Here is a 14,464-nt window from a genome sequence, read left to right as displayed (position 1 = left end):
TAAAGAATAAAGAATGAAAAATGTTAAGGATACAAATAAAAATACAATGTTATAAAACAAAATACAATGCTTGATTTTTTTTGTCTCGAATCCTATACTACTTGACATATTTCGGATGTAATTTAATAGTTCAATAGGTGATTTGACATTTATTTGCATAAACATGACAATCAACATCTGTCTAGCATAAACGTTATTGTGCATAAAAATATAATCAAGGCCACATCACAATTTTCGAATTCTTGAGATATTCATTCAAGTTGAACCATTTTTTTTCAATCCTATAGAGCATTTCTGATGCTGTGGTCTTATTGTTATATTCGAATTCTTTCTCAGTTGATTATTATTCGGAATTTACCAATCATCCGTAATGCTATTGTTGTTTTTTTTTATCGCAGCACACACATATTGCAAATGAGCCCAAAATTCCTACAATATGACTTTTTCATGTAGTATAAAATTAATTCTCCGTTTTTATCGGCTTAAATTGAATACATAAGTTATAAATAGCCATTCCAGTGTACAGAAAGAACATATATTTCAAATAACATACAATAGGGGTTTACTTTGCAATTGCGATACATCACAGAAGTAAATGTGTTTAATAATAACGGATAACGTGATTCAGTTTTTACCTTTGCAAGTGAATGATAATGGTCCCGCTTTTGCAGACACTTTGGAATTCATTTATAACACTTCAATCTAACTCATTGACAAAAAGAATATCAATCTTTTCAATTTTCAAGATTTTAGCTGTGAAAGTATCGCTCTTACTTCATATCTTACCTTCTGTTATCAAACAAGAAATCTGGAAAACCCATGTTCAAAAGAAAAATTGCGAATAATCAATGTTCAACCTATGATGCTTATGAAGAAAGGTTAATAAGTTGAATTTGATTCCATAAACAGAAGAAAAATAGTTTTTCGTAAATTAACTATTTATTGTGTGTGTGCAAAATGCAAAGTCATAACATAAACAAGCCTAACGATACAGTACAAATAAACTGCTGACAAATGAAGGCGATCATTGCACTCGGCGTTAAATGTTTGTAATTTCAAACTAAATATGTATAATACGAAAATTATTGATTCAGCTTTGTGAAAATGATGGAGACATTTATATACAGAAGAATGGGTCAATGAATTTTTGAAATCGAGCAACTCGCGAGCAAATGACTTCATTACGTTTTGCTTGAGCTGAATTTTATCACAACATTTGGTTTCAAAAAACGATCCACACTATTCACATGTGGCTGTCAATCCAAGTGCGATAATTGATGATATCGGTGAAAATGGCGTATGTATTGAGATCACATCGATTTAAAATGGGATCACCGAGTGCGGCTGATACGAGTCCACGAAGAAACCAGGCGCCATTCGCGTAGATGGCAAGCGCACTGCCCGAATCTCCGTTGCATGGTGCGTAGCCACGTTTTTCGGTGCCAGCACAAAATACTCGCCGTGCATTTGTCGATCGATCTGATGGAAAGCACAGATTATTCCGAACAATTGGCAGGGTCAATCGTCTGGGGACATTTTCGTCGACATTTTCAAACGGTTGACCCCAACCAACTAATGTGCCATTGGTTCCGATAAGTGAATGAGTACCGTCGACTGATGATGGCCACAGGCAAATCGGTTTAATCATTGACGTGTAGCTAATGAAGTCCTTTGTGATTAAAATCGCAATGTCGGCATCAAAAATCTTCGAATCCTTTTTACTCAAATAGTCTGGATGGACAATAATTTCGTCAACATCGGAAATCACCATATTTTTCTCAGTCCAATCACGAATGTCATGTCTTCCAAATGCTAATACAACCTTGCGTGCGGCAACGGGTTCCAATTTTGAGTCGGATTTGAAACAATGTGCAGCTGTCAAAACCAATCGATTCGATATCAAATTGCCCGTGCACTGGAAAACAAGGTTGCTCGCTCTTGACTCTTTCACAAAAATTGCCACCAACCATGGCCACGTGCCGGGCATTATTTTATTACCACCACTAATGAGTTGCGTATATTTCAAGTCTTCGTCGTATGTTCCACATTGTGAGTTCGTTGCGAGTAAACGTTTTTGCCATCGTGGATGCTTCTTTTGTTGACCGTCTTCTTCGTCGATTCTTTCCGCTACATTTGGCACTTCAATCATTGAATTGGTAATCGCTGGTTCTGGTGCATTTGGGTTGAATTGAAATGACATGTTCGCGCCATACTCGTCCAATTGCTCCTCTTCTGATTCGACCGTTGGCAAAAAAAACGTATATTTGAGCTCAATGCGCGCAGGGATGTAAAATATCTGCGAATTTCGGCACAGTTGAACACCATTCACTTGTATCAACAGTAATTCGGGGAAATTATTCCGAAATGGAAAGCTGATGCGATATTGAATTGGTCGTCGCTTTGCAATATCTTCATACGTCGCTTGCAACGACTTTTTCAGCTGTAGCAAATTCAAATTTTGTAGATTCGGCATGTGCTGATTTATCACTAGCCACAAATTCATTGTTATGCGATCCGTTCGAAATCGATTGTAAATTTGTGGGTAAATTTTTGCTATTCCAATCCATTCTTGGCCGTCGAACTCGTAGTGGAAATTCATCGGACACGGACTCAGTGGAATACAATCCACGGCCAATGTTGTCACTATGGTAATTATGATGAACAACCGCTTCACTTGAATTGTCATCCTTCTTTTTGAATGTGATGGTCCCAATTGATTGTCCAATTTACTCAGAAAATTTCAGTTTTTCCTTCACTCTGCTACAATTTTTTCCCTTCGTTTAGATGAATTTTTCTCTCTATTTGCTCCGAATTGATACAACTAACAAACAATTTGATCGGAATTTTACACTTCGAATGCCAAATTGCAACTAACACAACACACTCATTTCTTCAACTCAAATACTTGTCGATCACAAAAATGCAATAGCTTTACTTTAATCCTTGTCGCCGGATTTTAATTTTTATTGCACTAAGCAGTAAAACAAAACATTCAAAGTTATGAATTGTTTGTTTGAAGATTAAAATTGGTCCAATCGGCTGTCATTCGTACCTGCAGTGACATTGTTATTGCCGATTTTGACAATTTACTTGACATTTGCATATTCGAAGTCTCTTCTTCCTTTTCTTCGGTTATGCTATGTCTCTGTCATTCACATTCATCAGCTTTGTCATTGACTTTCTTCGTTTTTGCTATTCACTTGTTGCGACTATTCGTTCTTCTTATTCGTATTCGTATTTGGTAATCTCTTTTTCCTTTTTTTACCATTCAACATTTTGCTACCTGTTGTTCTTCGGACCATTTCGAACATGGAAAACAAAATATGACAGAAATTGAACGAAAAAACAATTTGTATATTGAACATGAGATGAAAGTCATAATTGTACTCATTTTTTTTTTTTACTATTTTCTAGTTTGCAGCAAATTCTTTGTTAAATGATGCGGTGAACACTGTGCACTAGAACCACTTTAATACTTTGTAATTTGTACGCTATTAATTACCCTGAAAAAATTCTTTATATTCGAATATGTATGACCGGGCACTGGACACTGAAAACTGAGGACATTCTCACCAATCACACATGAAATATGTGGTTTCTTTTAATGTGAGCATTTAATGGCATCGAATGTAATGCCTAAATTGGCATAAAATGTGATAAGTGTCGCAGTGCGACAGTCGCGCTCAGTACAGCTGTCTGGAAAACAAACCACATCGTTTTGAGTTATTCTCTTAATTTTTATCAAAATTAAATCATTTTATTTGCAATTACATTTCATTGAACATAATTGGTAAAATTAAGGTTTGAAACAAAATATATGAAAAATGCTTTTTTTCTAAATGTAAATGAAATAAACAGAGGGTATAACTATATGCAATAAATTATTGAATTGTATTGGGCTGTTTGAATCTGTAGTTTGGATTTGTAGTGCGGTAGAATTTTGACAAAATGAATGAATGGTTATCGAAATGAAATTGGTTTGTTGTTCGAATATTTAAAAAAAATATGGTATAATCAAGTGTCATACATGTGTTCAGAGCGATGTTATTCCAATTTCTTTGAACTAACAAACAAATATAGGGTATTCTTTTCATAATTTCCGTCGAAAAAAAAATTAGCATAAAACTAAATCGAAATCTTTCTAGAATAAACTTGGGGAAATCATTGTGAAAATGAATTATACGCAATAATAATTAACTTGGCTTACAACATGTGTTTTTTTTCTTGTTTCTTTTTTCTCTTTAAATTGTATACTCTATTATCTTTGCGTTATGACCAATGTTTTCTGTTTTGTCCCGAATTGCATTTCGCAAAAGGAAATGAATTGAACGATGAAATTCATACAAAAAAAAAATTCTCTCTCTGTGTGTTTTTTTCCTTCTTGTTATTTCCACATTTAATGAAGTCAACAAAACTTGTTTAAAAAAAATGAACCGAATGAAAGGAGATGTGAGAGCGATCGACGCCATTCTTATACTAAGATATTCTTTTCTTATTGATGGTTTGATGCAGCGGTGGCGGCACGCGTCCTAAGTCGCTTCGCTGGTGGCTCTGTATTTTCATCCGTTTGATTCGATTGTTTCGAACGTGTTGTCTTGGCCGTTGTTTCCTTTCCGTTCGTTTGCTCATCATCCGTGTCATTGGCCGATGAGTTGGTTGTGTTTGTGTTGGCTGTTTGGTTCGCAGCTTGAATGGTTAATGCAGGTGATGTTGGTGATGTGGGCGAGGCCGTTGAACTCGTTGCCATCTCATCATCGGAACGAAGAACTTTGCGTGTTGTCTGTCGGAAGGAACGGTTTTTTAAATGAGAATGTGAGAAAAGAATGAAGACATTAGTTGAAGATAAGTAATTTTTGGGTAATTCAGATAAGTGTCATTTGGTTTTTGTTCCATTTGAATAAAGACTAGAACCAATGACTTAATAAATGAGCATGTATGAATTCTCTTACCGGCACAACGATACCAGTTTTCTTGGTTGCATTTGCCATATTACTGTTGTACGGTAGGTACACTTCAGGAATATAATTTTGTACATTTTGATAGCTTTCTGGTTGTGCCTGATAGTACATCGACGGAATTCGGGCATCTAATGAAAAGTCCCGCACGTCATAGTTGTTGGATTTTGTCAGTATGATGTGCATCGCTAGATCACAAATCACATACATTTTCTGCAATGAACAAAGAGAAAGAAAAATCGTCAGTTTTTATGGTATTTTTATGTCAGAGCTATCGAATGCTGGATGAGCATTGGGCATGATTTTCTCCCAATTACATGTGATATTCTTTGATTAAACCATATTTTTGTCAATTGGCTTCAAAAGAGATGCGTCCAATCGTTCTCATTCAAAGAACTAAGATGGAGTAAAAAAACACGAAAAAACTTACATGATTCACAGTCGGGTCGTCCGGTTTGTAAGCGTCGCGATGGTTTTTCATGCGTTGAATCAAATTCTTGTAGAATCCAAAGCAGAAGAACTCGCGATTTGTGATGAGTGGCTCAAGTATGAGCCAAAGACATTTTTCAATTTGTTTTAATTGAATTGGATCACTGACCGATGTGAAGTTTGGATCATGTGTTAACACCGGCACTGCAAAGACGAGCATGTAATCCGGCAAAATGTGTGGTAATTGCGACATAGCTTTTTCAACTGAAATCGAATAAAAACAATTTTTTTTTTGTTATTTTCACTGCTTAATTGAATGTCCGAGAATGAAAACGCAACTTCTATTCACAACACATATAAGTGATAATCAACCAAACTCTGCCTACCTGATGCAAATGTTTTCAAATATTCGCGTCGACGATTCACATCTGTTTCAATGTATGTTCGTATTTGTTTCTGTAGTTTGCGTTCGGTCTCTCGTCCGCCCAATGCATAGAATCCCATGAAATCCAGTGGCAGGCATTTGTGTGGAATTCCCTTGCTCAATCCTTTGTGAAGTTTCTTCGCAAACAGTTCGCGGACCTCGATCACCGGATCGAGCATGAGGGTGGAGAGCATATAAAACTGTTCGGTAGAGTATTGATCGCCGACACCTTTTTGTTCGCAAATTTTCAGCATTGCCTTGCCAGCGCTGAGACGCAGCCATGACATTTCAGCCTGTGATAAATTTCCCGATTGTAATAAATCGCCTTGCTGTTTGATGAATGCCGACAACATCCTAAACGTCTTCTGTGCCGATAAAACGTCTTGTTTCAAACCCAATAGCCATCTGGCCATTGTTTTCAATGCCTCCACTTTGCATCGGGTTTCGTCTGGCAAACTTTCCTCATCGCACCATTCGCCAGTTGGCAAACTGTCGCTGTTATTTTCGCCATCTTTGACCAACAACTCCTTGACAATCCGACGTGAAATCGTGTTCTTTATTTGGACAGTGAACCGATTTGGCACATTGTATGCGATGTGACCAAGGGCAACGATTGCTGTGCGATAGCTCTCGTGCTCTGGATCCAATGTGTGCTTGAACGAGTCAACAATATCTGGGAAAATATCTAAATTGGCTGGCAGTGTTGGATCTTCTTCGGCTGCTTGTTGGGTATTCACGTACATGCAGCGGATTGCATGTTTGGCTTGCTTTGGCAAACCCGAAATAGCCAACTCTTTGCAGATTGGTGCCAGTTCCACCAAGAAATCCGCATGACATTCGATCAGTGGCTTGTAACGGCCCAGGTATGTGAGCGCTTTTAGAACGTATGGTGCTACGTATTCCTCTTCGAAGCTCAACAAACCGATCATGTGACGCAGAATGGTGTCATGTTGAAAATGTGCCGAGAATACATACGCTAAAATACTCAATAGTTTCAGACCACGTTCACCGGCCGATTCGGGTGGCAGGCTAACTTCTTCGATGACCGATCCACCGTTCATACAATCCTCAATGAGTCCAACCAATATTTCGATTGACGTTTTGTCCACCATCACCGAGGCAATCCGTTCTAACAGCATTTTCACCGTGTTGTAGTACAAATTCGTCATTATTGGCTGGCCCAATTTCTTGAGCACTAAGGTCATTGTGTCTGCACACTCTTTGCATGATACGTCACCACGCAAAATTGTTTCCATATCACGCAACAAGTTGATGTCCTTCCGTAGATTCAAGCTGAATTTCTGTAAAAACTCTTGGGCTTTCACTGGATCCGGCAATTGTCTGTGGAAAAGTGGAGATAGAGAGTTAGTTTTTCGGTTCGGTTTTGTTGAATTTTAAAAATTCCGAATGGAATTCATAATGCAAGGCTTGAGCCAATTCTTCATGCGATACCCCCAAGTAAGATTTCATTGTAAGTGTTTAAGTTAATCCATGATTCTTATGAAGTCACTTTGAACTAAATGTAAACGTTCTCTTAATATATCATACTCATAAGCCAAATGATACTCACTTGGAAATTGCTTGACACATGATATTCATTTCTTTTTGAATTTTCGGTGTGAGCTCCTTTGCACGATGCAATTTAACCCAATCCGAAACGCTCTTGCGCACTTTCAGTTGATTCTTCTGCAGCTCAATGAATGCTTTGATCGCATTATCATCAATCGTTCCCAGCAGCTGATACAATTTCTTCATACGATCTTCGGGTGCTAATTGATACGGCACAAGGCATGTGATCAGCAGTCTCTCAACTAGTAATCGATCTTCTAGCCCAGTCATATAGTATCCATGCAGGATTTTATCTTTAATCCAGTTGACCGCTTTCTTGGTGGCCTCTGGCACATCCACGTCGCTCAAGTATTTTTTGTAGATCAAAGCCAAGCCACTCATCGCCTCTTTGCGAATCTTGAACTTTTTGTCCAGTGTCCGTTCTTTGACAAATTCCAACAGATCCTCCGATTCGGATACAATGCGGAAATCACGTTTGGCCGTCTCAACGATCGCCATAACCACTTCATATCGAACGGTTTCATCACCATCATGTTGACGGAATTTCAGTGCTTCGATAATTTCATCGCGTAGCTCTGGGTGATTCAACAAAAAGTGCATACTACTCTGAACACATTTCACGCGTATCGGTACGGCGATGTCACAAAAACGCTGAATAAACTGTCGCCACAGGGCACTGTACTGTTTGGCAAGGTTGGAATTCTTCTCGGAAAACATACGCGCCAACAATGCAACCGCCTCTGTGAATGTCAAAATGGTAATGCGATTAGCGAACTTACATTGGGGCAAAGGATGACTTCGATAAAGCGAAATAATAATTGAAAAAAGATGAAATTGAAGGAATTATCTTCAATGTTAACTTACTCAGACGTTCCGATTCTGAACCCGCCTTCAATTTACACTCAAGCTGTGGCAAAACCTGTAGTAAAATGTTCGGGCAAATCACATTCAATTCATAAATCAAATCGTAGATTCGCGATGAAATCTGATACGTTTTGTTCACTTTATCCATGAGCAACGCTTGGTTGAAGAACTGCAATTTCCAAGAACACACAAGAAGGGTTAAAATGGGTTTCGAAGAAAATACTCTGGCTTTTGGTATCAGCATTTTGGGATTACCTGTTGAATGTACTGTTCCATCGTCTCATTTGTTTTAATGATCAGTTCTTTAGCTAAGTGATAAGCGTTCTTCTTCGATGACTTTTGCGGCTCGACTATGTTAATTAGGATGATGTCGAGCAATTGTGACGACACATTGTCTGACTCAGTGATTAGCGGGCACAACACATCCAACATGAACGATTTCACTTTGCCGCTGTGCTCATCACTGAAATGAACGATTTTTGTTGTTAGCATGTGTCAATTGTTTTGAAGATGATGCAAATGGGGCTGTGACTTACTTTACAATTCTAAAGAAAAGGCTGAACAGTCCGCAGAATATGTTTTGAGATTCTTCCAATTCGAAGCACATGTTGAACGATTTCACATACGCTAAATTCTCCAACAGATAGAAATACCGTTTGAATGCCGGATCTTTTGGATCTTTTAAGCCTTCCAATTGTCGAATGAGAAACATGAAAATCGTTTTGATCTGGTCGGCTTCTTTGTATGGCGCTTCGGGTGCATACACGCGCAACACGTCCGCAACACAACAAGCCACTAACAGTTGAACGTCACGTGATTGATGTGTCAAAAAGAAATCATCAACCAGGTGCAATGCCAATGGAATATACGCTTGATATTTGTTCTCATCTTGGCTCATCGTTTGCAGGGTGTGAGCCAGATTCTGGAAGTGGATACAAAGAAAATTGTGTGTTTATTCGAGGTAAAGATTGACAGTGAAAATGCTGATTGAAAACACTTCGATTTTTGAAAGGAGAAATTGACGATTTTTCAACGAAAAAATGGCGAATTTTCATGGAAAAAATATCAATTTGTCACATTTTCACTTACTTTCAGTCGTCGGATGAGTTCATCTGGGCCCAAATCTTCTCTGAGTGGCTTGCACCCCTGCGGATACATAATTTCCGTCATTTTACCTTTTACACGTAATGCTGATGCTTCTGAAATGAAAACACAGAGAAAAAAAACATTGACATTGGACATTTTGAGTGTGAAACAAATCAACTGTTCATTATTTCAAACAAAAATGTTTGAACAAACAAAAAATCCATAGCATCACATCAAACTGATACAACAACAACACATTATCGCGCCAAACACATTGCCATCTATTCACGAAGAGAATCACAATCGAAAATGGCTCAAAATATCGGTATTCATGAACAATATGCCGTTTTATATACGAAATTGCAATAAAAATTCGGTCGCAAAGTGCGAATATTACTACGCTATTTGTTATGATTGCATAGAATGGAGGAACGAAAATAAAACACAAGCATTTATTGTTTGATATTAGTGACATTCGAATAATGAAACAACTGTGTTTGTATGTCGAAATGAAAGTTTACAACACCGAAATAGAATTGGTAGAAAAGTCTCTCGCTGCGAAAATTGGCAACTAAAAACGGCGATGTAGCAAATATGCATCTAAATGTGCAACGATGCATACCACACACATTACATCGACCTGTAATTTCATCTCTAGTCTCGATTTTTTTTTTCACTTTTTTTTTCTTTCGCCATTAATTCACTAAAAAACTTCACAGCAAAACCAACAAAAATTGAATCGCAATTTCATATAATTTTTATCGTAATAATCACACTCACTATCAAATCACAATCAAACGAAAAAGAAATTATATGAACAAGAGAAAATGCAATATTTTCTATATGCGACAAAACAATATTCCGTTTTCAGTTGTGCTTTTTTTTGTGTGTTCGCCTCTTCTTCTTTTTTTCTCAATGGCTGGCGTTCCGCAACTCAAATGTAGCGACAAACAAACAAACATCAAATGGTTCTTGTCTCTCTTTCACTTTGCGTTGTATTCACGCACTAAACACTATTTTTTTCTTTCGCTGCTACGATTGCATTGATGCGCATTTGTAAGTTTACACGGCAATTTTTTTCACATTCTATCTCAATAAAATACGTAAATTTCCATTTGTTACACACATTTTTCTGTCTTCGCCAATGATTTCTACTTGAATATTTTAGAATATAATTTTTTTTTTCGCTCGCGTGAATACTTTGCGACGTTTGCTTCGTTTCTGTACGATCAATAAGAAAATCTTGGTTTCAATGGCGTCTGCTATACTTTTTGGGTGCTGTATGCTGGTGTTTAGTTGACAACGACCCCGCTAGATGGCTTACAACAAACTTGGCAATATAGACCAATCACACTCAGCGCGTACAGCAATCGCCGGTAATTTTTATAGCTGTCATCGGTTTGACAGCATCAAGCCGCTTTATAGCAAAACTGGTATAACACCACTTTTTTTTCAGTTGCAGAATGTACCGTCTCCATTTGATGTGAACGGCGCTCGTATTCATTTTAGTACTTTTTGAAGAGATTTTTTTTCTCAGATCAATGCATTTCAAATGAAAATGAATGGAAAAGGATTTATTTAAAATATTTGATGACTTTGTATGATGATATGCATGAATTTTTGCAATGAAAAAAATATTTGCTATAAACAGATGATAAGCGGACACTTGAAATAACATTTGCAATGACTTTTCTCTTTGAATTTATTGCAGTGAAAATCAGCAGCGTAATGTTTTAGCGCTATTTTTTGTTTTTACCTAAGGTATATTCAATAATGATGATTTGCACTCTATTACGGTTGAAATGAAAAACAATTTATTTCAATTGTTTATGCACAATTGAATAAAGTGTATTCCAATTACTTTCGAAACAGTCGTTTGATGTGCTTCAAAATGGTAGGTTCGAATCAGAGGGAATTTAGTTTCAGGATACTAAAATATATTCTGTATTACTTTGACAATCACATTGAAATTTTCATGAAAAAAAGGTTTCTTTTCAAAGATAATCAAATTTTAACGTGTCTTTTCTTTAGAAACATCATTTAATTCTGATTTTTTCGCTCATTGCCATTTCAAATGGTTACAAAATCCTATTTTTGGTGCCTTTCCCTGGTCCGAGTCACTGGTTTTTACTGCAGAATTTCCTCAAAGAATTGGTTAACCGTGGCCATCATGTCACTGCAATTGTGAACAAGAAAATTTCCAATTTTAATTCACCAAATTATACGGAAATTTTAATCGATCCACCCTATGATTTGTCTGCTGTTTGTAAGTTCTACCCACAAAAATGAAGCAAATTTTTACCTCAACACATTTTCTACCAATTTTGCGAGAAATCGGATAATTTATATAGAAAATCGAACGTTCGGTAGAAAATGAGTTGAAAAAACGTTTTGATTTTGTTTCATCGACGTTATTGTCCTTTGTGAAACAGCTCTGCTATAAACGAGCGTTCATCTAAAGGTGTGTGGGTCACTTGCACAGGATCGTTAGTATAAAATAAAACTAGCGTGACGATGATAACCACCAATGAAAGAAAACCAACCACCAATGAGTGAAAATCATTGAAAACCACCACTCATTTTGTTCCATTCGTTTTTTTTTCCTATTCAACAGTTTCCAAAGATGACTTATTCAAAAAGACCGGCCAAAGTGATTTTGACACGCTTCACTTGTATGATATAGTTGCAACACCATCAAGTGAATATGGTTTAAAACATCCGGATGTGCAGCGCATAATTCATAGCAACGATTTACACTTTGATTTGGTAATAATAGAAGAATTTTTTAGTGAAAGTTGGCTTATGTTCGGCTACAAGTTTAATGCGCCGGTGGTTACAATTTGTGAGTTTTTATTTGAATCTTTTTTTACTTGTTTGCAAAAGAATTTAGGTTTTTAGTGGAAAAATATGTTGTTTTTTATCAAACCCAGGCACATATGGATACTCGGATTTTTTCGATCGTACAATGGGTATGCTGACACCTTGGTCGCATATCGCCCATATGATACTTCCATTCGGCGATGACATGACCTATTCGGAAAGAGTTTACAATGTGGTTTTATCGCTGTATGATTGGGCACTTAGAGATTGGATCGTGTTGCCAAAACAAAATAGGATCGCACAACGCTATTTTGGACATCTGGCGCGTGAGTTTTGATTTTGATAATGGATTTTTTAATAACTGTTTTATTGCAAACAGTTTGTGACTATTTAAGAAAAGAAAATTGAGTTGAAAACGACAATAACAATTTTGAACAGGCGATGGAAAACCGTTGCCATCTGTGCAAGAGTTGCATAACAATATTTCTATGATTCTCACAAACACGCATCGAAGCACCTCAAAACCACGACCGCAAATGCCTACCATAATAAATGTTGGAGGTGCTCATATGAAACCACCGAAACCTTTGCCGAAAGATTTAAAAGACTTTCTCGATCATTCAAAGCATGGTGCAATATTATTTTCTCTCGGTTCATTCATTCAATCATCTGATATGCCACCAGAAAGAATCGCTTTATTCTTCAACATTTTTAGTAAATTGAAACAGAGAGTCATTTGGAAATTTGAAACCGAAACTTTGCCAAATATTCCACCGAATGTAAAAATCAGGTATGAATATAAAAGTTGGGCATAAATGAAATATAATTTCATACATCGATTTCACTTCCTTTTTTAGCAAATGGCTACCCCAAGCGGATATACTTGCCCATCCAAACGTTATTCTTTTCATTACACATGGAGGTAATTGCCTGAAAACTTCATTAAGTCAAATTTAATACAAAAACCAATTCAAATCCGCTAATTTTAATTTTATTTATTCTATTTATCTATTTTAGGCATGTCTGGAACATTTGAAGGTGAATTGACTTTGAAGTGATCATAAACTCAAATGATTTGAAGTCATCATCATTTTGTTTTCCGATGATAAATTTTCATACATATTTAGTTGATATTTAGAAATCAAAAATATTTCAGGAACTGCTCGTGGAGTGCCAATGCTATTTATTCCGTTTTTCGGCGACCAAATGAGAAATTCTCTCAAATCGGTTGCATCTGGAAATGCTCTTCAATTGCCATACACGGATATTACACTTGAAAGTCTTTCAACAAAATTGAATGAGCTGCTAACCAACAAATCATATTACAATCGAGCAAAGGAATTAGCGAGTTTATTCAATGATAACCTGATGCATCCAATGGATGAAGCAATGTTCTGGATTGAATACGTGGCTCGGAATAAGGGAGCAAAACATCTGAAATCAAATGCCGTCAACATGTCTTTGTTTTCGTACTTGCTGCTTGATATCATTTTAGCACCATTCGCGGTTATTTACATTTTGTACCTGGCAGTTAAATATTTGAGCAAGGAAAAAACACCAGAAAGTGAATGATAAAATGAGAGCCGGTTCGAGAATAAAAGAATTGTGGCAGTTTAATTGTTTTGGAAAGATAAGGGGTATTGGTTTTCAAAAGCCAAAAATAAATATTATTCGAAACTGCAAATGTGCGTGTATTTTTGCTCCGAGAGTTCAACGATTCAGTGCGTTGACGGTTAAAAAAGTAGACATATTTGACCTATATAAACTAAATGAAGTAACATTGGTAATTTGATTGAAAGTGTACTAATACAGTAACACTGTTAGGCCTTTTCCACACGGCCAAGGCTGATTCAAATGACAATAATATAGAACTATTTATAATAAATGGTAGTAGACAAATTGATGACTCATATCTGAAAATGCTAAATGATTATTTCTATGTAGTTTGAAGTATCGTCGAAAAAAATCAAAGTCACGCAATGATAAGTCAAAAATGAACATGTTCTCCATAGTAATCAAATTATGACAATACTCAATCATCTATATAAACACTAAATGAGTTATTTATATAATTGTATAATAATAATGTACTTAAGCTCGAAACCCAGTGTATAGAAGCACTCATCATTTTTTGAACTATCTGAAGTGTTAGTATATAACGATAATATTAGGTAAGAACAAAATAAGATGTAGGGGAGTTTGCTGCAGGTTGGCTACCACTTTATAATTTGGTCATAACTTTGTCGGGAGTTAACATTTACAAAAGTGTATGGTACCGTTGGATAGATAATGTCCAGAGCTATAATTTTGCCAAAGA

At 36.5% G+C, this 14,464-nt stretch overlaps 3 protein-coding genes across 11 annotated transcripts in view; 1 reads left to right on the top strand and 2 right to left on the bottom strand.

The window, feature by feature from the left end:
* Positions 1 to 920: 920 nt before the first annotated feature.
* Positions 921 to 3,238, bottom strand: LOC129565283 (serine protease gd-like). Its single transcript, XM_055439978.1, has one exon. The coding sequence runs from the start codon at positions 2,684 to 2,686 to the stop codon at positions 1,244 to 1,246; it is 1,443 nt and encodes a 480-aa protein (XP_055295953.1). The 5' UTR covers positions 2,687 to 3,238; the 3' UTR covers positions 921 to 1,243.
* Positions 3,239 to 3,716: 478 nt separating this feature from the next.
* The window catches only part of LOC129565273 (sister chromatid cohesion protein PDS5 homolog B-B), a 132,788-nt gene continuing 122,040 nt past the window's right edge, over positions 3,717 to 14,464 (bottom strand). Inside the window, exons 1-10 of one of the 9 annotated variants that reach the window (XM_055439950.1) lie at positions 10,119 to 10,716; positions 9,331 to 9,440; positions 8,778 to 9,163; positions 8,497 to 8,704; positions 8,242 to 8,410; positions 7,379 to 8,117; positions 5,771 to 7,149; positions 5,386 to 5,648; positions 4,950 to 5,168; positions 3,717 to 4,780 (exon numbers count right to left, since the gene is read on the bottom strand). In XM_055439950.1, coding sequence (XP_055295925.1) covers positions 4,493 to 4,780; positions 4,950 to 5,168; positions 5,386 to 5,648; positions 5,771 to 7,149; positions 7,379 to 8,117; positions 8,242 to 8,410; positions 8,497 to 8,704; positions 8,778 to 9,163; positions 9,331 to 9,411 — 3,732 coding nt within the window. In that variant the 5' untranslated portion in view covers positions 9,412 to 9,440; positions 10,119 to 10,716 and the 3' untranslated portion in view covers positions 3,717 to 4,492. Of the gene's footprint in view, positions 4,781 to 4,949; positions 5,169 to 5,385; positions 5,649 to 5,770; positions 7,150 to 7,378; positions 8,118 to 8,241; positions 8,414 to 8,496; positions 8,705 to 8,777; positions 9,164 to 9,330; positions 9,441 to 9,853; positions 10,717 to 14,464 lie in introns of those variants that run through there. The other 8 variants (XM_055439945.1, XM_055439946.1, XM_055439947.1 and 5 more) reach the window with 8 other exon arrangements.
* On the top strand, positions 11,207 to 13,822 carry LOC129564929 (UDP-glycosyltransferase UGT5-like). Its single transcript, XM_055439179.1, has 8 exons — positions 11,207 to 11,221; positions 11,359 to 11,593; positions 11,942 to 12,169; positions 12,258 to 12,473; positions 12,586 to 12,937; positions 13,005 to 13,069; positions 13,165 to 13,185; positions 13,304 to 13,822. The coding sequence occupies exons 1-8, from the start codon at positions 11,207 to 11,209 to the stop codon at positions 13,717 to 13,719; spliced, it is 1,548 nt and encodes a 515-aa protein (XP_055295154.1). The 3' UTR covers positions 13,720 to 13,822.

This window comes from Sitodiplosis mosellana, unplaced genomic scaffold, assembly GCF_009176505.1.
Source record: "Sitodiplosis mosellana isolate CC-2019 unplaced genomic scaffold, AAFC_SMos_1.0 Smas_scaffold_2, whole genome shotgun sequence".
NCBI lineage: Eukaryota > Metazoa > Arthropoda > Insecta > Diptera > Cecidomyiidae > Sitodiplosis > Sitodiplosis mosellana.
This window is presented reverse-complemented; position numbering and strand designations above follow the sequence as displayed.

Coding starts and splice junctions, on each gene's coding strand:
- LOC129565283 (XM_055439978.1), bottom strand. CDS start 2,686: ATGACAATTCAAGTGAAGCGGTTGTTCATCATAATTACCATAGTGACA.
- LOC129564929 (XM_055439179.1), top strand. Junction 13,070..13,164: donor TCTTTTCATTACACATGGAG/GTAATTGCCTGA, acceptor TATCTATTTTAG/GCATGTCTGGAACATTTGAA. Junction 13,186..13,303: donor CATGTCTGGAACATTTGAAG/GTGAATTGACTT, acceptor AAAATATTTCAG/GAACTGCTCGTGGAGTGCCA.